Here is a 21653-nt window from a genome sequence, read left to right on the forward strand (position 1 = left end):
GTTTTTGTTTTTGTTTGTGGTTTAGAACGTGTTTTAGTGGATATATTGTGCGATAGAGGAATTCGAATATATTAAACGTTAGAAATGTAGAAAAACCGTTAATACATACCTTAATAGAAAACAAACACACACACACGCGCGCGCGCGAACTGAAAATTATTAGCTGAATACTGCTTTTTGTTTGTTTTGCAAATGTTTGTTTTTATCTTTTTGTGGTGTTTTGTTAATTCGCTCTTTCACTTGTACATAGTTGCATTAGGGTGGGTGTTTGATTTGGTATTTTATATTTATTTTGACAGCATTGTGTTCCATGTTGAGTGTATACATAATACACATCACAGCCTAAGGAGTCTCTTGGGAGCCAAAAGAGTCGGATCTTTTAAGTGAGCCGAGCCAAAAGAAGTGGTTCTCTGAAAAGACACGTAATTCCTCCTTCTGTTCTCGCCCTCCTCATTCTTTCCGTCGCACCGGTAGCTGGTGCTGACGTCACCACCAGGTGCGCGCCTCCCCTGCACACGCACACACACTTCCTCCCTCAAACCGGTTCCGCAGGTTCAGTGTTTCCACCACAAAGGATTTATTTTCTCAGGCTGGAGGTCATAAAGTGTGTCGAGACTCAGATTTACGAGGAGGAAATGGGGTGAAAAATTTCCTTTAAACGTCCCCAAGTTAGTTCAAAGAAAATTGACGTGAATGAACTAAACGTTGTAGATTCGCCAAATCTGTCATTTATAAGTCCTCAAAGTTTAAAATCGCGATGTTTTAACAGCGAATGTGCGATGTCTGCTTTCATTCCAACACAGCATCCCTGGCTGTTGTCTGTAACCTTCGCTCACGTCCTTCCTTCTCCACAGAGCTGCCTGATGTTATAATATCTCTCACCGCTGGGAGGCGCCGGAGACCGCACTTCATCCTCAGATGAAATGGTGCAACAAAAAAGGCCAGACAGAAAAACTAAGAAGAAGAAAAAAAAGCATCTGAGAATTAGAATGTTGAAGGTTTTTATTTGAAAGTTCACCACCAGACATCTGCCCCAACCTCCACTCCGTGACTGACCACTTCTGCTCTTTTCACCAAGTATCCGGTAATAAATAATTATTTACAACCATGAGTGATTTGCAGGAAGCAGGGAGAGGTTGGAGTCACAGGCTGTGTTGTCCATGTATTTACATTTATAAACAGCCGATGTGCCCCGAGTCAATAGTGCTGCATTAGAAGCTTAAAGGTAGAAGACGATGGCTAATTAATAGGCCCGGCACGATGGCGGCTTCTCCCTCTCTGTCTCTCTCTCCAACACACACACACACACACACACACACACACACACACACACACACACAGAGCCTCAGGATCAGGTTTGCTGGAATAACTGCAGGTGGCTTCAGTTATCTGAGGAGAGAAACAGGAGGAAGATATATTCACACGTAAAATATTTAGCATTTTGGAAGGTAACTGCAGTGAAGGACGCCATGTACACTACTAGTACAGATTAATCTAATTTGCTGTATGTTATTATTATTATTATTATTATGATTATTATTAGTACTATTCATTAGTTACTGTTTACTGCCACTACTTTGTATCGTTTCACTCTTCGTTGAGCTGCACCCTCGCACCATCAATGAGCCTAAAAGCTCTTCTGGCTTTTAGAAAGCTGCATATTTAGCCCTGTGTTTACAGCCTTTGGATGAAACCGATGCTTTGTTGGATCGGGTTTAGACTTTGCTACTTTGTGGGTGATTCAGTGACACATTTATTTCCAAATTTAAATTAACTTGCAATTCAGGAACAGCATCGATGGAGGACTTCTGCTTTGAGGATACACAGGTAAAAATGAATTACAAATTAAATTCCACTTAATTGGTCCCTTAAGGAAAGACTGTTAATTTGCTACATTCATTTGTTAACAAATAGATGAAACTTTGTCACAGTAACATGATTTGTGTTCTTCTGGCAACAGTTGCCACCTGCACATCTCACCTCTGCACTCGTAGCGGAGGTCTGAGAAGAGGACGTGCTCCTGGGAGAAGACAAACAGGCCCAGCCTGCCACCGGCCAGGGTGTGGTCGTAGACGGCGCCCGAGTCGGACAAGATCTCCCTGCCCTCGTGCACCACCACCCTGCCAGAGACGCACAACAGCTGGGTGAGTGCCATCGCACACCCGAAGCTTCTCCCCGTGAGTTCCAGCGGCCCATTCTGAGAGATGCGTTTTTGAAGAGTAAATCAAACACATTCACTCAGCTCGCCGTCGTTCACTGATAGTCACTCGGCCTGACTGTCGTCCTTCATGGAGAAGCCGCTGAACCGGCTCATGAATGCAAATTTTTCTTACAGCAAAAAAATCAGAAATTCAGGCGAAACGTTTGCAAGGGCGCACAGAGAGTCGGCGGTGAATCACAGCTTTCGCTTTTTTGAAGTCAGTCAAATGGCTGTGAAAGGATTTAGTTTTACCCCCCGTAGGTGCTAAATGTAATTAGACTGGAATGTTTTTGTTTTTTGTTTTTTATATAAGAGGATGTTTGTGGGAAGGCGGCAGTAGGTAGGTCACTGTGTTTGCAGCCGAAGTTTTAATTTCTTTTGCAGCCCATTGATTTTACACACAGCACACAAACAGATGAAACATTCTGAAAAAAAAACCTGGAAGCTGCCGGAACACGATGGAGGCCCCAGCAAATCCAATAGAATGGTGAAAGGTGCATCCATTTGTGTCTTCGACTTGTGCACTTTTCATTAAAACAAAGAAAAATCCACAAATAGAGACAAATATTGCACAAACGTCCCCAGCCACTGACGGCTCCTTCAGACTCGACAGTCGAACGCGGTCATTAAAACCCCGCCAGGCAGCTTTTGCCTGCAGGAGCGCTGAGAAAACGACAACAACAGCGGCATGTTGTGCTGCACAGACAGCAGGGAACCGTCAGCAGGCAGCCGCACCTTCCCTCTACCGCGAGATATCTGACGGAAAAATAAACTTTATCTGGTTCAAGGAACAAAAGCTCTCTCAGCGCAGACGCTTCTTCTTTTTGTTTCCACCTTGACGAGTGCAAAGTCAACTCTGAGCACATGACGTCAAAGGCACAGCTCTATTCAGAGCCACCACTGCTTCTTAGCAACCGTCCAAAACATCAGTCTGTGTCTTTCCTTCACCACCAAGTAACACACAGGAATTTTCTTCTTTTTTGGTGGCAAATTTTCCACATCCGCAGTCAATCGCTTGTTTTTACGCTCACTCACACGCAAAAAATGCGCTGCTCAAAGTGTGTACAGGTCGTTTCACATGGCAGGCTGCTTTTTACCCCTAATTTTTCTAATGAAAAACATCTCCAAAGCTGACAATAATATGATGTATGACCTCACAGCTCACGTTGAGGTATTTTTTATCTGGGAGGCGCCAAAGAAAGAATTCTCATTTTCTGTCTTTAAATAAATGACACGACTGAGCATGATTTCCATCATCACATCACAGCCTTTTCTTTTTCGACAGCTCAACAGGGTTTCACTCCAAAGAGGGAACTGGAGCCGAACAATACATCAGACACATACGCACGCACACAAGAGGAAGAGTCATTTGTTCACAGGTGCTGGGCAAGAATGTGCGCAGGAATGTCTCCTGATTAAATCAAATGACTTTTTAATCAAACAATCATGGCTTTGACTCTCAGAGTCGTGGCGATGGTCGACCTGGCTGGGCGAAGCCTGGAAGGCTGAGATTTAAAGGACTCACACATCCATCCCGCCAAACTATGACCAGAAGTGTTTTCAATCAATGTCAAATATCTAAATCCACTTTGTTTTAACTGTGATTGTAGCAGTAAGTGGCTGCTGCAAGCAGCCCTTTAAGAACCTCAGAAGAAGACCCGACAACACAGGAAGTGACTGCAAGTCACGCTGTGACTAAAGAAATTAGCATGGTGGCTACAGTAGTAGCGACATTTTTGTTTTTCCCTTCCACAAGAACAAAAAGGCGGGGAAAAAAACCCAACAGAACAGCCTTGAGTTGCTGCTTCCCGTCTAAGAATTCTGCCCAATCATCTTCGACTGACCGTGACAGGCGGTTTGACCCGTCACTGAACCTCTCTGTACCTGATGAAGCCGGTCTTGGGCCTGTGAATGAGGTGCATGCGGTAGGCCGTGTAGTCCTTCCATCCGATTTTATTGGGGTCGTGCCACAAGGTTCTGACCTGGAGCACACAAACAAACAAACAGACAGACAGACAGACAGACAGAGGGTGGGGTAGAAAAATAAATGAATAAATGCGGCCCTGGTGATGAGTGTGAGGAGATGACCAAGGCCCCGAGTCCTGCCTGGTTCCTGGTGTTGCCAGTGTGCCACAGGGCGTTGCGGAGAAACTCGCCGGGTCCGGTGGCGGAGTCGACCACTTTGAGGGAGACTCCTGCGATGCCGAAAGCTTTGGACGGTTTGTTCTCCCAGTAGGCCTGAGACACCTGATCCAGCAGGCAGGAAAAAAGATGAAGAAGAAGAAGAAGAAGAAGAAGAAGAAGAAGAAGAAGAAAAAGAAATTCTCTTATGTGCTCTTCATGTGAGCTGACTTAAGAGAGCAACTCCAAGGAGCTGTAAACGATAGATGGTTACAGGAAAAACAAAGCACTCCTCTGCACAGAACGAGCAGCATCATCACATCTCGCAAACAGATCACTGCGCCACCTGTGTGTGCTGTTCTCCTGCAAAGCCCTCCAGCTCGTAAGATCAAGTTACTGATTGTGGATATACTCTTCATCCCTCTCTGCCTTCAGAAAGAGTTTCCCGCTGCCGCTCAGTCGGTGAAACAAACAGCAGCGACACTCAATGCTGTAGACATTTAAAGATGTGTAGTATCATTTAAAATAACAGAAAATTATCATTCAAGTAGATCCTTTTCTCTCAGACTCAGCTGTGTAATTTAGGAAAACCTCAGCCTTTCATAAGCTAACATCTAGCCTGCTAAAACGACGGCAGGCTAAAGTATAATGACCCAGTTTAACCCGGGCCTGTTCAGTGGAGGTTCAGCGCTGCTGCACCACAGGCTGATGAGGACCAGCAGGGAACCACTTTGTTTTGGTTGGTGAACACGCGGCACAAAACTACACCACCTAGTGGCGACACAGCATCCAAACCCCCACCTGTTTCCACATGACCACATAGAAGCGTCGGCTGGACTGGTAGGCGAACACGATGCCCACGTAGTCGTCGTCCCGGTTGGTGTTGACATAAAGCGTCACGCTGAAGTCCACCGAGCTGAATTTGTCATATCCTGTTTGGAGCAAAAGCTGCGTCAGTTTTGTTAGTAAAACTGTTGGGTTTTGGGTTTTTTTTGTTGTTTTTTTTGTTACGGTGACCTAGAGCGATGCCAGGGTCCGAGTTGGCCGTCTGCAGGAGCTCGGTGCCTTGGCTGCGGATCACCCACAGAGGGTCCGATTGCGTGGTGCCTGCTGGGTCCAGCAGAACCACCTGGAACTTCCTGAAATCTGTGGACTTAATGTTCTGGTTAAGCGGACACGGATCCAGAGCATCTGGAACGCTGTCTTGGTCAAAGTCGTCAAAACACTCGTCTCCGCTGCCGTCGCCTGTGAGGACCAGGAACCATAAATTAGAGGCGATAGCTAAGAAGAATGTAATCCGCAAAAGAAAGAAAAGGTTTCAGCGTCATGGTGGATGGATTCAGCAGTAAATCTGCTATGAATGATTTGTCCGCAGAGGACGAGAAGAGGAGCTGCTGATTTCCAACAGCAACATGAGCTGGAATGTTGGAGGGATAAACAAACACACAAAGACTTTTACTACATGACTGCAAAAGTCGTTGATCATAACTTTCCCAAGTGAAACCAAATGAATTACAATCTATTTAACTCCAAGTTCAGAATAAGAAAATAAAATTTTAGATTAACTAGTTCAAAAGAAAATAAAACATAAAAAATATAAATGATCACAGAAAAAAGCTGATGTACTGGTAATGCTAAAAGTAAACCACAACATAAATAATCATAATTAAAATCTCATCAGTAAAAGAGTAATGTATAATTTGTCCTGAGGAGGTCAGTGAGTGTCTCAGCCTCACTGACCATCAGAGTCCTCCTGGTCCCAGTTGGCCACCAGCCTGCAGTTGTCGCGGTCGTCAGGAATCCCGTCGTTGTCGTCGTCGTGGTCGCAGGCGTCGCCCCTCCCGTCCTCGTCGTGGTCGGCCTGGTTGCTGTTGGCTATGTAGGGACAGTTGTCCAGGGAGTTCTGCAGGCCGTCCTCGTCCACGTCGTCGTTGTCGTCGCACACGTTGCCCACTAGGTCGCTGTCCGAGTCCAGCTGCAAACGCACACGTCTTTCAGCTCATTTCCACCAACGGCTCACACTGTCTCTCCTGGCCAAGCCCCCAACCTTGACTGGTCTCTGACCGCTTGCCATTAATGTCTTCACCAGATGTTTCAGGGCCCACAACTATTAATGTCGTTGCACTTTCCAGTGTGTGTTGTGTGTGTTGTGTGGTGTGCGCAACCTGTCTTGGGTTGTGTAGCAGAGGGCAGTTGTCGCACTGGTCTCCCACACCGTCCATGTCCGTGTCCCTCTGGTCGGTGTTGTAGATTAAAGGGCAGTTGTCTCGTTCATTCAAAACCTCTAGAAAAGCACAAATAAAATCCAGGCTCATGACTTTTATCTGAAAATAGCCTCAAAAGCTGTACCATGAACTGGCTTGTAAGAGGAAGGATGACACACTGACCCCCGTAGGTCTGATACAGAACTGCACGGTTGCCAGCCCTCAACGTTTATCGCGAAAACATGCAGTACATTAATTTCTATCAACACTCGACACATTGAACACCAGCCTGGTTGCAAGAAACTAGCTACCTCACAAAGGAGGTAGTTTGTCTCCACAGCTGCAGGGGGCAGTGTGTCAACAACAGGTTTGCTATTGCTATTGTTACAGGTCACCAAATTGCAAAAATGATGAAGATTTTGAAACTTCACTTTAAGGTGATACTTTGCTTTAAGTGGCCGACACTACATTGTTTCGCTTTTAGCCCAGTTCACTTTAACACCAAGCAGTCTCTGAGCTGCAGCGGCACCCTGAGGAGAGGAGTGGCTCTCCCACCGTCGCCATCGATGTCGATGCTGCAGGCGTCTCCCTCCTCGTTGTCGTCAGTGTCAGTCTGCAGCGGGTTGCTCTCAAATGGACAGTTATCGCAGCGGTCGCCCACTCCGTCTCGGTCCGAGTCGAACTGCCGAGGGTTGTACACCAGAGGGCAGTTGTCCTGTGTCCGACACACACATGAGAGAGACAGAAGAGAGGCAACATTGTGTTTTCAGCCCTTGTCTTTTTCTCTATTAAAAGTCATTGAAAATCAAAGCCACACCCTTTCATCTATGATGTCATCGTTATCGTCATCAGGGTCACAGGTGTCCCCCAGTCCGTCGCCGTCCCAGTCCTCCTGTCCCGAGTTCGGAATCATGGGGCAGTTATCCTGCAGCCACAATCACAACGTCAGAAGGAAAGAGCTGGAAGAGCTGCCGACCAATCAGATTCACCCTCCGCCCCACCTTCTGGCAGTGGTAGGTGGCGTTCTGCTTGCACGGCAGCCTGTGATTGGGCCAGCCGTCCAGGTCCGAGTCGTCGCCGCACACGAAGCCGTCGCCGGCGAAGCCCACGGCGCACACACACTTGAACAGAGCCTCGGAGGCCAGGCCCAGGTACACACACTCGGCGTACCTGTGGCAGGTGTGTGTGTTGTCCTTGCACGGATTGTAGGGTTCGCACACCTGTTAGGGCAAGTCAGTCACTTTTTATCTGGTCAGGTAAAAAACAAAACAAAAAAAACTGTTGGATGAAAATGAGTGTTCGGAGCAGCCGGGTTGCACCTGCTTTAGGGTGAGCGCCTCCTGCAGGCCGAGGCCGAACGGCTGGGTGCCTTTGTAGCGAGGAGGGCACGGCAGGCAGTAGTAGCCGGGGTCAGTGTTCACACACTCTGTCACACACACGCCGTCCACCTCACACTGCGAGGACAGACAGGGAAACCGCCGTCAGCCAACAGGACACTCACAGACTGACAGGGGCTGAATTTAATTTCTAATTTTCTGCATTTTTTAAATTTTCATCGTGACTCCAGTGGAACAGCCTGTCCAAGGAAACTCTGGCAAGCAACATGTTTAGCCCTCTGTTTACTGCCTCCTGCTGAAACTGAGGCTCCGTTGGACCTTCCACATGTTTGGAAGGTGGATAAATACAAAGCGAATCCAACACCCGGCTGTGGGCGTCGTCACCAACCTGGGCGAGATAGCAACACCCTATGTGACATCACAGAGGGGTGGGCTTTAGCGAGTCGGGCGGGGAAGCAGCGAATTGTAGGAAAACAGCGGTAGTAGTGTTTTCTACGTCGTGTGGAACATCAGAGTTCCACCTTGTGAACAGGAAGACACAAATCAAAAGTTTTCAGTTTCAACTAAACATGACTGGTCCTCCCTGTTTTAATACCCTCCTGATGGTGGCGCTAGATGAGAAGTGCTGTCGAGACAAACCTGTTTAGAATTCACTCTACGGGGGTGGGGGAGGTGGAGACTAACGTGGCAGTAAATCTTGCTGGATTTCCAGACGTTAAGGTCAGAAACACAAATGCCAACGTGCCGGTGGCATCAGACAAGAAGCCCAAGCAAAGTTATTAAGAGTCATTCCCAGTAGACCGGCAGCAGCTGAGTCATTATCATTTTTTTAAGTCAAACATCACGTCGCAGCTACGAAATGCGGCAGAGGAAATGTTGCGTGTGTGTTATCAGGTTCCAAAAAACAACATTTACGTGCAGTCGACAAGGCTCGTGTAAATAAACATTTAAAAACAATATACGGTGACATTACAGCAAAGGTCAGAGGGCACCAAATACATTCAAAGTCTGGAGCATGATATATAGGATTAGGCGTCATTATTGGAACTGGATACTGGACTTACAATAGTGGTGTGCTAACTTTTTGCCGGTGGCCACTTGAGGTACTGCATCGAAAAATCCCATGTGGCCCCAAAATCATTTTTCCCCACAGACCTCAGTATAAAAAAAGATGACCAGGATGACCTTTGACCTGAAACAACATCTCTCTATTGTCGATTTTTAAGTCATGGACTTTGAATTGTTCTAAAAATTTTCCTCAGTAAAAGACTTTATTCCCAGCGTGACGTCACATCGTGTCAGGTCACCCGCTGTATCTCGGCTCGTTCTGATTGGCTGATACCTTCTGATGCGGAATGAGTTAACGAGCCATCATGGTAAGCGACACAACGGCGCATGCCCTGTGGGTGTGCATGATGCAGAATTAACCCAGAAGCCAATTTTGCACTCTGACTCTACCTCATTCTCGTCCTCGCAGTGAGCGCCGTCGCCTCTGGAACCCGGCGGACACGGTCCACATTCCCAGGATCCGTCAGGGTGTGAGGTGCACTTCACTCCAGGAAAACACGGGTTTGACAGCAAACACACGTCTGGAAGAAAACAAGTTACGGTCACACAATGTTCTGCCCATTTTCCTCTCGGCATGATTGATCACCCCAGCAGATGTTAGCGAAAACAGTCCATTTAGCCCTCTGTTTACAGCCTCCTGCTAACACTTGTGCTTTGTAGGACCTTCCATGTGTTTAGAAGGAAAACAAAATTGTAGGGTGGTCTCCGAGGGCAGAGCCAGTGTTTTACAGAACAACACAACAGTCATGATGTCATATTTTAGGCGACTTTATGCATTTACAGGTCACATGAGGACTGACGCAGGTATCTTTTTTTTAAGGTATTTTTAACTCAACGATTTTCTTTAAAGTTCACATCAACAGAGAAGCGGCACTGGAAACCTCCTGGCAGAGACAAAGGAGGAGGACTTCCCCCAGCCCACTTGGCAGAAAGCGACGCTATAATAATGGAAAACTCTTAAAGCTGAAGGATCTGATGGAGAAAAGAAAAACCCTCCAGAAGTGGCGACAGTTCATTGACGGCCGCTGAAGTCGCTGCATTGGAAACAAAGCTGCCAACATTCACAGCTTCCACTGCCACAGTGCTTAAATTGACAATTTTCTTTTTCTTTTTTCTTTTATTTTACTTTGCGGCATGATTCCATTCAGTCATTTTGCCATCAAGTTTTATTGTCACAATAATAAAATTACAATTTTCCAGTTTGGTGCAAATCTGGAATGGAAAGCCAGCTGCATCACTGTCTTTTGTGACATCACAAAGGGGCTGCTTTCCACAGTTTTGTGTTTTATCTCGCTGTCTAAAAAAAAAAAACGGTGCAAGCAGAAGATAAAATGATGAGCTGATTTGTGGGAAGCTCACTTGCGGGACAGAAACAGATTGTCAGTCTAAAGAAGCAGGAAAAACTATTTTTCATAAAACTGGGCCTTTAAAGCCGAGAGTTCATATTTTAACACCATCTTTGTTGACGTGTGAGGTAGAACTGTGTGTGTGTGTGTGTTTACCGAGAGGGCAGGCTTGTTTGTTGCAGGCTTCATAGTCGACGGCGTCTCCAGCACAGGACTTCCCGTCGTTCTGAGGCTCAGGGTTGGAACACGCCCGCTGACGGCTCATGAGCCCGCCGCCACAGGACTGGGAGCACGGAGACCACTCGCTCCAGCCACTCCAGCCTCCCGCTACTGCACACACAGGTGCGTTTTGTTTTTATTAATAAAAGTAAATAAAATAATTCATTCATATAGCAGCCTAAAGATGCGCCACGGGACCCTCACCAGGGCAGAGTGTGTTGTTGCACGATCTGGCCTCCAGGGCGGCGCCGCTGCAGCCTCTGCCACCTTTAGCAGGCGGCGGGTTGTTGCAGAGACGGACGCGAGTGACGTTGCCTTCACCACAGGTGGTCGTGCAGGACGACCACGGCGACCAGAGGCCCCAGCTCCCGTCGGTTCGCGCTGGACAGAAAAAAATCATCACGAATAGTTTCATCTCTTCGTTCTTTTTGTTGGACGCAGAAGCCTGGAAAAGATTTGGACACAGAGCGGCGCTCTGGGCCCGACATGTTTCCAATTATGATTCCAATCTCTAGAATCCATTTGTCTGAAGTCCTGCTCTTTGTGCAGCGTTCGGCTGATCCTCTTCCACCAGCTGCGCTCAGCGCAGGCAAAATCAAATCAGGGCGTGCGACGGAGCGGACACACACACACACACACACACACACACACACACACACACACACACACACACACACACACACACATCCCACCTCTGCGCTCGCACTTGGCCATCTTGCAGCTGCGGGTTTGGATCGACGGCCCGGTGCAGGATGGCATGATGTTGTTGCAGGTGCGGCCCCTCTGCTGCCCCCCGTGGCCACAGCTGGCAGAGCAGGCTGTCCACTCGGACCAGGGTGACCAGCCGCCCCCGCCGTCTTCGCACACACACACACACACACACACACACACACACACACACACACACACACAGGCACAGACATTTAGCATGGTAGTGTGTCTTTAACTGCATTTATTCCACCAGTTTGCAGACTTTCCCGTCCAATCAGGTGCTGCGGACTGACCGAGGCACACAGGGCAGCACTCTTCGTCGATGAAGGACGGGTTGACGCAGGAGACAGCAGGACAGGAAACCTGCTGACACACTACCTTGCCATCCTGAAATCAAGTCCACATGTTGGCCGTTAATAACACCATTTAAACCGTGGAACTGGTTTCAGCCTGATTTTTTTTTTTTTTGATCATGATTTTTTTTCACGCCAGTTCTTTCAGTGGAAGGGCAGCTTGTCATGACTCATCATTAACCCGACTGCTACCTCAGTTCATCCGTGACAAAACCAGCGCCAGCTCTCCAAAGAATAACAGACACCGAGAGAGGGATGGCGAACGTTAGTGGAGTTTATAAATAATGATGTGGTGTTTTGGAAGATGTTTTGTTTTGCCAAACTTGCGTTTGAGAAGATTGATGCCGCTCGCAGAAATGTGACATTTTTGCAGAACTCTGTAAAACTATAACTTCACATCACTCAGCTTCTTTTTTTTATTCGTTACCCCCTGTCCCCTCCCCGAAATGTCAGGATTTGCTTATAGTTGCATTTGCCAGTGTTGTAGCTCAAGTCAGCTTTTTGGAGATGCATTTGGATTGAAATCATTAGAATCCAGACAGGTTGACTATACTATACTATAACAGCCGGGATTTGGGACTCGTGATGCTATGATGATGTTACTTGGACTTGATAAACCAGGCATGGGCAAACTATGGCGCTTGGGCCATACGTAGCCCATGAAAGCTCTTTAATCCGGCCCACCGAACTTGCACAAATTATATTAATAGTAAGAAAGCAATAAAGTAGCTGTAAATCATCCATTTTCAGTGTTATAAGAGTCATTTCAATAAAGAGCTAAATACCGTCAGGCTTCAAAGACATTCAAAGATTTTCAATTGACATTAAAACACATGCTTTCTCCATATTTCATGATATATTTTTTTCTCCTATAAGGTGGATCACCAAAGCACTCATCCACCTGCTCCTGCTCCGGCCCCTTTTGAAACCCACTTTGGCCCACGAGCCAAAGTTTGCCCACCCCTGTGATAAAGGCACAGAACAGAAGTAAAACAACTCAAGAAATCCTGCACTAAAACCGTGGAAGCACTCCTGTCCTACAGACCTGAAACTGCACTCTGTTTGGACTATTTACTTTACTGAAAAACATGCAGTAAATGTTTGTGTGTTTGCTGACTTTGCAGGTGCAGGTGGTGCAGCTGTCGACGTCCCAGTCGTCGCCCTGCTCGTACACTCGCCCGTCTTGCATGCACCACACATCGCCGCGGTCACTGGTGAGGTTAGCGGGACCATGACCTCTGTCGCCGCCGCCCCTGCCACCACCACTGCCACCAGCACCACCGCCAACACCACTGCTGCTGCCGCTGCTGCCACCACTGCTGCCACTGCTGCTGCCGCTGCTGCCACTGTCGTCGCTGCTGCCACTGTTGCCACCACTGCTGCCACTGCTGCTGCCGCTGCTGCCACTGTCGTCGCTGCTGCCATCTCCACTGCCGCTACCGCTACTGCTGCTGCTGCTGCTGCCACTGTTGCCGCTGATGCTGCCGTTGCTGCTGCCGCTGCCACTGTTGCCGCTGCTGCTGCCGCTGTTGCTGCTGCGGCTGTAGCTGCTGCTGCTGCTGCGGCTGTTGCTGTTGCCGCTGCTGCTGCTGTTGGTGAGCTCTGCCAAGATGATGCGCATTTCCTCATTTTCTTTCGACTGTAGACATGGAAAAAAACACATGTTGCATCTGCTAAAACGAACAGCCCCCGTCACATCAAAACAGAACAAAACAAAGAACACAAGAATGTTCATGTTTCTTTCTCATTAGTCTGCAGAGAATTGTTGAATTAGACTAAATGCCGCCTGGCTTCATTTGGCCAAAACAATTTTAAGCCGTTGATTTCTCTCTCTCTCTCTCTCTCTGTCTCTCTTACTCACTCACTCACTCACTCACTACTCCCTCTCTTTCTCTTTTTCTCTCTCACTTGTTTGGATTTTCCCCCCAAATTACCAGAGGATTTACCACAAACCGCAACGGCTGCTGCCAGAAAAAAAGATGTCACTGCTCGTTCCATTTGCATGGAAAAAACCCAAAAAATTCACTCAAAGTCAGGGGGAAAATACACCCTGAGCGCATAAACAGGAAAATTCAGTGAGAAGTTTTCACAAATTCCTTAAAACATTTTAAGAATTCTGATTTGAATTTGAACTGCACTTATTCCATGTTTCACAAGCTTTAGTGACAAAATCATTTGCATGCAGCCATGCACAGACATGAGCGCAACAATCAAAAGACAAACGGAAGGCTCTCGTCCTGATTTGTCTCACAACTCTGTCCAGGTCTTCCAGCAGGTTGCCGGTGACGAAGCGCAGGCCTTCGATCTCGGTCAGCACGCCCGCCAGGTCCTCGCAGGGCTGGCGGCAGACCTGCGACGTCGAAGCGTTCTCCACCTTTGCAGCGCCTGCGGATCAGCGCACAAGTTTGTGTGTTTTGTCTTTGCCTCGCTAATCGCTTCAGTCGGGTCTTTGAGCAGATGGGCGTGCGAGAGCTGCTGTGGTACCTGCACACTGTGCTGCTGCGCAGAGGAATATTAAAAGCCGGGGGAAACCTCTCAGCGGACTCATTTCTGTTCACACATAAATCACAAATGCATCCAGCGTGAAATATAGGAACTACAGCAGCCCACAGTGCAAAAAAGGAGTGCTGCAGATGAGATAAAAATGGGGAGAATAAGAAGAAAAAAGAAGAGGAAGAGGAAGAGGAGGAGGAAATTAACCCCACATACCTGTGCACCGCTCGCTGCGCCGCTTCCCTCCAGGGTCAGGACTCTCGGACTCAGCCGTCCCCTGTTGCAGACTCACAGCAGCTGGGTTGAAAAAAAAAATCAAAAACGTCTGTCTGTCCCCCTTTCCACTTAATTAACTCCTTGTCTCCTTATTTCCTGCCTCACCTTTGCTACAGGAGCACAGCAGCTTTCTAGTTTGTTTTCTGGAGCATCCCAGAAAAAGGAAAAAAAAACAAAAGAAAAAAAAAGTAAAGCAGGTTGGTGTGAGCGGAATCTAAGTGAGGAACATGCAGGCAGCTCTGTCAGCTCTCTGCAAGCCACTAATGTGGTTTTGTGTGAGTGCGTGTGTGTTTGCATGTGAGGCAATAGCAGAAGTCATATATTACTCGTCTGTCTGGCGGTGAACTGGGCTGCATATCTCCCAGTGAGTAGCCCAGCTGGATGTTGGATGGAAGGAACGCAGTGCTGTGTGTGTGTGTGCGTGCAGATACAGGTTTTCCCCAGCAGACTACTACACTCTCGACTCTTCCAGCGCGAGATGCACATGAAGTCACTGCGCTGAATACCAGAGCACAATTACTGGCTTTCAATCCTACAGCAGCAAAGAGATCTGGCAACCTGGCAGTGGAAATAAGAGGCTTGATGTATTGTGTGTGTAGTACGTGTGTGTGTGTGCGTGTTTGTGTGTCTTGATTTTCACTGATGATGAATTAAAAAAAAGACGAAGGATTTTAAAAACATTAAGGAACCTCTCTCCTGCTGAGTCAAAGAGGCTTCATCATCATCATCATCATCATCATCATCATCATCATCATCATCATCATCCTCCTCATCCTCATCCTGAATCACATTTTCCAGCCCTGCTCGGCACTCGCGCACTAATGAGTCGCGCAGATGTGCGCACGCATGGACGCACAAACATGCAACTCCTCCATGCACGCACACACACACACACACACACACACACACACACACACACACACACACACAAGCGCACACACACATTCACAATCCCAGCCATGTTCTCGCAGGCACCTGGAGATCACAACACGGAGAGGCAACCCAGTTCCATCCTGGAACTGCTTCTGACGGCTGTGACAAGGAAAGCAGGTGCTGCAAGAGGCGGGAGAGGTAATGAGATCTGAGGGGATATAAAAGGTGCAGACTTGGGTGAGATTACTTGGCAAAGCCCAGCATGACGCGCCGCTGGACCCAAATTCCCCCTGGTGGACGGCACTTTTTTTTTTTTTTTTTTTGCTTCTGGGAACCAATACAGGCTTTTGGCCTGGGTGCCTGTTTTTCCCTCCGTCCCCCCTTCTGTCCGTCCTAACAGAGGAAAGTACAGAGATGGCTCTCAATCACTGCGGCAGGGAGCAGGGGAGGCGGTGGGGGGTGGGGGGGGGGACCCAACAACTGCAGATTGCAGGGCCACTTTTTGCAGCTAAAGAGGCTGCGCTGAGGCAGGGCAGGGTTCGGAAACAGGCCACTTTATGGCCAATCGGACGACGACTTCAGAAGGCGGCGCGGCCGGCGGCCCACTTCTCTGAAAGGTCGCTGGAGCAAAAGCTTTTTGCCTTCACCCTCTAAGCTCTTCCTGCGTGTGTGCGTGTGCATGTGTTGGAGGCGGGGTCAAGGCCTTCGCCGCCAGCCAGGCCAGTGAATATGCTGCATTTAGCGGCATCACCCTAAGCACACAGCGGAGCCATAGAATTACACTGGCTTAAGGTTAAAGGATTTACAGGGGTTGGAGGGGTGCATAGTGGTGGGAGGGGCCTGCAAAAGGTGGACAGAGGGCAGTGACAGTGAGGTCATGAGAGGCTTTTGAGTGCATGCATTCATAGATAGCTAGATAGCTAGATAGCTAGATCGACTGCCAGCTGTTGTTTTGCCTTAAATTCAGCATTCAGCTTAATAGCCGTCCTATCCATTTCTCACAAACTCAACTTTTCACTTTAATGCAAATGTGCAGTTATTACTATTTGTTTTTCTGCTTGCAGTGTCTCCGGATATTAAAAAACAAAATTGTCTAGGAAAATTTCACTCTGAACATAAATCCTCTTTTGCCCGCTGGGTATGACCAGGGATGTAATATGTAAATTTGCTCAGCTCCTTTGTACAAACTGTTAATTCTATGCATTTAGTAGTATGATATTTGTATCAAAGCGCTGCACTGGGCCATGCAGTGGTATTATTTCTGTCACAGTGTTAAGACCCAGGCGGTTCCTGCCTCAAAACACTACAGATGCAGGGACTGCCTGCACTACGATCTCACACAAAGGAAAAATATTGAGGCGTAGATAGTTTTTCACGAATGAATTGCAGAAAGAGTGCAACTGTACACAGTGGGAAGCACTATGTACAGTTTATGGTACAAAAGTGAAGAGAAATCAGTTTTTTTTTTATATCGGAATTGTTTTACTAAAGCTGAAATGTTTTAGAATCAGATTCATATTCTTTTATTGTCATTCAGACATTACATCAGAGATGCACTACATTTCAGTAAATGTATGAATTATAAAGCCACTTTGTCATAATTGAGTATGTTTGAGTATCTTCACAGTATCTTGGTTGCTCTCTCTCTCTGTGGGTATTCAGAGCGTGGTCACGCTATCAAAAGTGATACTGCAGAGTTTCTGCTACAAACTCAGTCGGCCGTGGTAAGAACCCGAACCAGCGGAGATTGCCTGCTGATCCAGCCAACTGGCCTCAGTGGGCCAGTGGAGCAGGAGAGGGGCCTTAATCCCGTTATCAGATCATCCCATTATTCTGCAGATTAGTTCACTCCCATGAGGCAGCACATCGCTCCTGGGATTTGTAGTCCATAGAGCTGCTGCTCTATTTCCCCTTGATTTACCTTACACTCGTCCTGCCGGTGGTGGTGATGCGGCTGCCCGGGCCAGCCAGCTCACCCTCCATCCATCCATCCCTCCACTACCACTTGCCGCACGGCTCGGCTCGGCCCGGCCCTGGGGACTGACCCCGGTTCGAACCCCGTCACACCAGGGCCGCACGGTGACGCAGCGGGTCGGAGCGGAAACATTCCCTCCGCGGCTTTACGCAGCTCAATTAGCGTGACACACTTTCCCTCCGCGCCGCTGATCGGCTTCCTGCTCGGGACTCTTTCACGGCCGCCACTCCTGTAAAGACGCGCAAGAGGAGCCGACTTTTTACTTCTTCTGTATTCATTTATTTCCTGGGGGACAACAGCTCGGAGCCGCGGGGACCATGACGGTGGTCCAGGACGACTTCACTCCCCAGAAGGAGATCGTCTACAACCAGCTGCTGCCTTACGCCGAGCGGCTGGACCAGGAGGCCACGGAGCTGCTGGCGGACATCAAGGCCAACCTGTCCAGGGCCGTCCTGGTCCGGGAGCTGTGGCCCGGGATGGCCTTCTGGTGCAGGAAGCTCTTCTCGTGAGTGTCTGTCGCGGGCAGCCGGCCGAGGTTGACGTCGCAGTGAGGAAAAAAATAAATAAATTAAAAAAAAAAAAATAACCGGGTCATCGCGAGTTATCGCGAAAGCTGCGGCATCGTAACGAGTCAAATTAATGAGCTCCAGGCTTCGTGTCGTGTCAGCTTCTCCTTCCTTCTGTCTGCCCGCACATCCTTAATTAGGTTCTCAAGGCTAATTTGCTCTTCAGAACTTCTGGGGAAAGTGTCAAAAAAAAAGAAAGAAAAAGTATTTTTGTAGAGTTTAGAGCGCATTGTTTAACTATATATATGTATATATATATATAATTTTTTTTTAATTTTTTATTTATTTATTATTATTTATTTAAAGAGGATTATCGCCGTCGAATAGCAAAACATTTTGTCCATTTATTTTGTATTTATTTTTTGGCAGGAGGGGGGGTAGATAATATCAGTAAACAGCCTCTAAGGAGTTGCTGAAGGTTTGGAGATTTTAACCCTGAGATCCAGTCTGACTGCCTGAACAGGGATTATTGATAATAGTCGTTAAAAAATGCATCATGCTTAGTTTAGTTTAGTTTATTGTTTATTTAGACGGGACAGTGTACATTCATGTACATGTTGACAATACAGAGAACTCTTTAGACATGTAAATGTACCGGAGTTAGCGTGCCGCTAAATTCCATCCGTAGTCCCCAATAAGTAACGATAGAATTAAATATACAGTCATATTTAGACATCACAAAACAAATAGGACGTGCAATACGTCACCGCGGGGATGCCATATCAATTAAAACAGAGACAGGAGGTTTTCAAAGCGAATAAAGAGCTTCTCTGTATTTTAACTGACATAAGAAAGTTCCCCTCGGACGCGTCTTGGTGATTTATTTATGTTCATAATAATCATGCACAAGTCTGATGGTAATGTTCATTATGTTTGCACTGCTGCTCAGTTCTTGTCCTCAAAGTGCCCTCGTGTTGTCTCTTGATCATCTGGGCGTGTTTGTTATTTCTGAGAATGTTTATTTCTACGTTTGTCTGCTCATACCTCCCAGATGTCGTTCTCCTTGGCCAGGTCCTTTCATAGGCAATAATAAACAGCAGCTGATCTGGCTCCCATTTGTACAGAATGCTCTGTGGGACGGCTGCCTCTGAGACTCTCCAATAAATGCCACCAGACTTTCATTGTTCAGTCAAGACTACATTTCTGCCACAACAGACGACAGTAGAATGTCAGACAGCTAGCCGCTAGCAGCTAAGTCCCTCAGACGGGGCCTTTAAAGTGTTTACATAGGTGATGGTGAATCTGGGCCACTAATCTATTATTGTTATTATTACTGTCTGTTTGCTGGATGTGGGTCAGCCGCAGGAAGAGGAAGTGGTAATCCCCTCGTTAAATGGAACCCTTTCACCCCTCCCACCCCGCTCACCTGCAGGTTCCTGAAGCTGTACGGCCGCAGGTTCAGCAAGGAGGACCACATCCTCTTCATCAAGCTGCTTTACGAGTTGGTGACGCTGCCCGAGCTGGAGCCCCACATGGTGCAGAGCTACGCCAGGCTGCTCATCCACCTCCTCAAGTGAGTGGGGGCGGGGAGGGCAATGGTTAGGTAGCATCCAAGCACCTGCACTACCTCACTGTTGTTGACCACTGAAGATGATGAAAGTGTCCTGGGAGCAGCTGGAGATCCCTCGGGACAGGCTGCTGCACCCTCCGATAAGTCTGACTAATAAAATCTGACAGAAGATACTAAAAAAGTGTAGGAAGTCATATTGGCGGCAGTGTCTAATCTCTGCAGCACAGACTCCCCAGCAGCAGCAACCTGGCCTGCCCTTCGCTCTCCTTGGCCGTAATGGGATCAAAGAGTGGCCCGCTTGGTAAACACGGTTCCATTGCACGTGGGTCGGCCCGTATGATGCGCTCAAGACAGTTTTTTTTTTTTGTTTTTTTTTCATTTTTCACTTTTTCACTCACCTAGCCGCTTTTTTTGGGAACGCGGCCGCCTCAGATGTGCACTTTCAGGTAGTCGATTGGAATAAAGTGAGGTGGCGAGGGAGACGGGCGAAGGCTGCACAATCCTCCAAATGAGCCATTCATTATGGGAGAATGTTGCACCTGCCTCTCTGTCTGAATGGAGCCGGTGATAGATATTCATTAAGGCGAAAGGAGTGCATCGCCCAGAGTCTGAGGGAGACTCACAGCAGGCTGCGGAGGAATTGCACAAAAAAAATAAAAAGCAAGTGGCGGCGGTGGTGCAGAAGCTTTTACTGGCATATATTTGGCAGCTCTTAGACTTTTATAGAATGACGTGCAGAAAGTCTTGCAGACAGATTGCACAGCAGCAGCAGAATCCATGGCTACAAACATCCTCCTTTCAGGGACTAAATATACAGACTAAATATTTTTCTTCCTTCTTTTATTGATCACACTGACGCCAGCTCCCTTAATGTAATTTGGCCAGATGGCACTTGGCTGCTGCCTCTGACGGCGCCAAACACATTTGGAAAATCTTAACTGCTGCTGCCTCTGTCCAGAGCCCATGACCCACTTAGTGCCACTGATCCCAGGAGCTCCTTGTAAACACACCCAGAAAGGCCTTTTGAAAATTAACTCCAACTTATCACTGGGCAGAATTTTTAGTCAGTCACACGGGACATTCACCAACTCAGTCGAGCCGTGACGTTACTCGGTTTAATTAGCTTAATTAGCTTAGTTAGCTAACTTCTTATTGTGGCTTCATCTGATCTGGAGCTTTAAAGGTCCGAGTGTGGAACACTTGGCCATTCGGGGGGAAAAGTATCGTGCCAGCAGCACAAAACGTGGATCTGCTCAGGGTTCGTTCAGTGGTTTTACTCTGACATGACAGTCGGTAGCGGAGAGACGAGGGAGCCAGTGGGACCTCAGTAAAACTGGCCAGAATTTCCCGGCTTAATTCTGTCATTGAAATGACTAAATCATTCTCTCTCTAACATTTGTTTGTTGAGCAATGCTGCTTGATCTTGCCCTGCTGGACAAACAGGGCAATTGCACTGCAATCGTTTGTTTACTATTATTGAGGCATTAAGCTCATGCACATCAGTGACTAATGTGCATGCAGATAGTGATGTGTGCCTGTGCGTGCAGCAGCACTGGTTTCAGGTTTCAGACGCACTGTTCGTTCAGGCGGAAACGCTTCAGACAGACGCTGCAACACGTCGTCCGTCTTTCACGTTGCCCTTTTCGACCCCCAACCTATATCTTCACTTCCTGCTCCTCCTTGTCTTGTCGGACGTGATTCGCCGCCGCGGGGCTGCAGATTAACCTCGGCCACGTCAGCTTGCATCGGCGTCCATTTGTCGCCTTGGTTGCTGTTTTTCCGTGACGTTCACATCCACAACCAAGCGCAAAAAGCCTGATGTCATTTATCGGAGGGGGGTTGGAATGGGAGAAAGTTTGGAGTGGGCCTTATATTTAATGTCAGGACTGTGAGCTGAGGGATGAATTTGAGCCTCGACGTCACGCCTCTCACCCGCCCCGCCCCCCACTCCGCCTTTGTTCCATGCTCTGTTTTTTTCTTGCCCCTTTTGTTCTCCTCGCCATTTTTCAAAACTCCCGACGACGCTCTTCCCTCTCCGGCTCTCAGATGAATGAAGCAGGAAGAGAATAAAGGAGAATCTGAGGCGGCAGAAATTCTGCAGATCCCTCCTCCCCCTGTCCCGGTGTCTCTAAACGTGTGTGTTTTTCTTTTCTAATTCCCGAGGAGCCGAATTGCGGAGTGCTCAGAAATAATCAGCGCCGTCGAGCGTTTTCTCAGGAGACTCTTAAAAACACACACACACACATGCACACACCCTACCGGGTTTCTGGGCTTGTGAAGAGCTCATCAGCGGCGCATGGGCTTCATCTCCATTTAAAAGCTTCAAACTCGCAGCTCCGCTCTGCGGCCCGTCTCGTCGTTCACCTCTCAAAGCGTCTTTAAGGAGCCCCTCAAACACCTG

At 47.8% G+C, this 21653-nt stretch overlaps 2 protein-coding genes across 2 annotated transcripts in view; one reads left to right on the forward strand and one right to left on the reverse strand.

Annotated features, from left to right (window-relative positions):
* Positions 1-984: 984 nt before the first annotated feature.
* On the reverse strand, positions 985-14697 carry LOC142893166 (thrombospondin-2-like). Its single transcript, XM_076033457.1, has 22 exons — positions 14269-14697; positions 14044-14109; positions 13811-13944; positions 13117-13198; positions 12677-12795; positions 11500-11593; positions 11188-11352; positions 10700-10876; positions 10433-10606; positions 9321-9451; positions 7845-7979; positions 7527-7745; positions 7343-7450; positions 7081-7240; positions 6487-6605; positions 6062-6296; positions 5339-5566; positions 5123-5253; positions 4307-4447; positions 4085-4182; positions 1981-2120; positions 985-1389 (listed from the first exon to the last, which is right to left on the reverse strand). The coding sequence occupies exons 2-22, from the start codon at positions 14105-14107 to the stop codon at positions 1382-1384; spliced, it is 2862 nt and encodes a 953-aa protein (XP_075889572.1). The 5' UTR covers positions 14108-14109; positions 14269-14697; the 3' UTR covers positions 985-1381.
* A 2451-nt stretch (positions 14698-17148) lies between these two features.
* The window catches only part of LOC142893184 (proteasome activator complex subunit 4B-like), a 36216-nt gene continuing 31711 nt past the window's right edge, over positions 17149-21653 (forward strand). The window contains exons 1-2 of the mRNA XM_076033496.1: positions 17149-17681; positions 19115-19255. Coding sequence (XP_075889611.1) covers positions 17494-17681; positions 19115-19255 — 329 coding nt within the window. The 5' untranslated portion in view covers positions 17149-17493. The remainder of the gene's footprint in view (positions 17682-19114; positions 19256-21653) is intronic.

This window comes from Nelusetta ayraudi, unplaced genomic scaffold, assembly GCF_046127955.1.
Source record: "Nelusetta ayraudi isolate G7.1 ecotype Tasmania unplaced genomic scaffold, CSIRO-AGI_Nayr_v1 ptg000042l, whole genome shotgun sequence".
Lineage (NCBI taxonomy): Eukaryota > Metazoa > Chordata > Actinopteri > Tetraodontiformes > Monacanthidae > Nelusetta > Nelusetta ayraudi.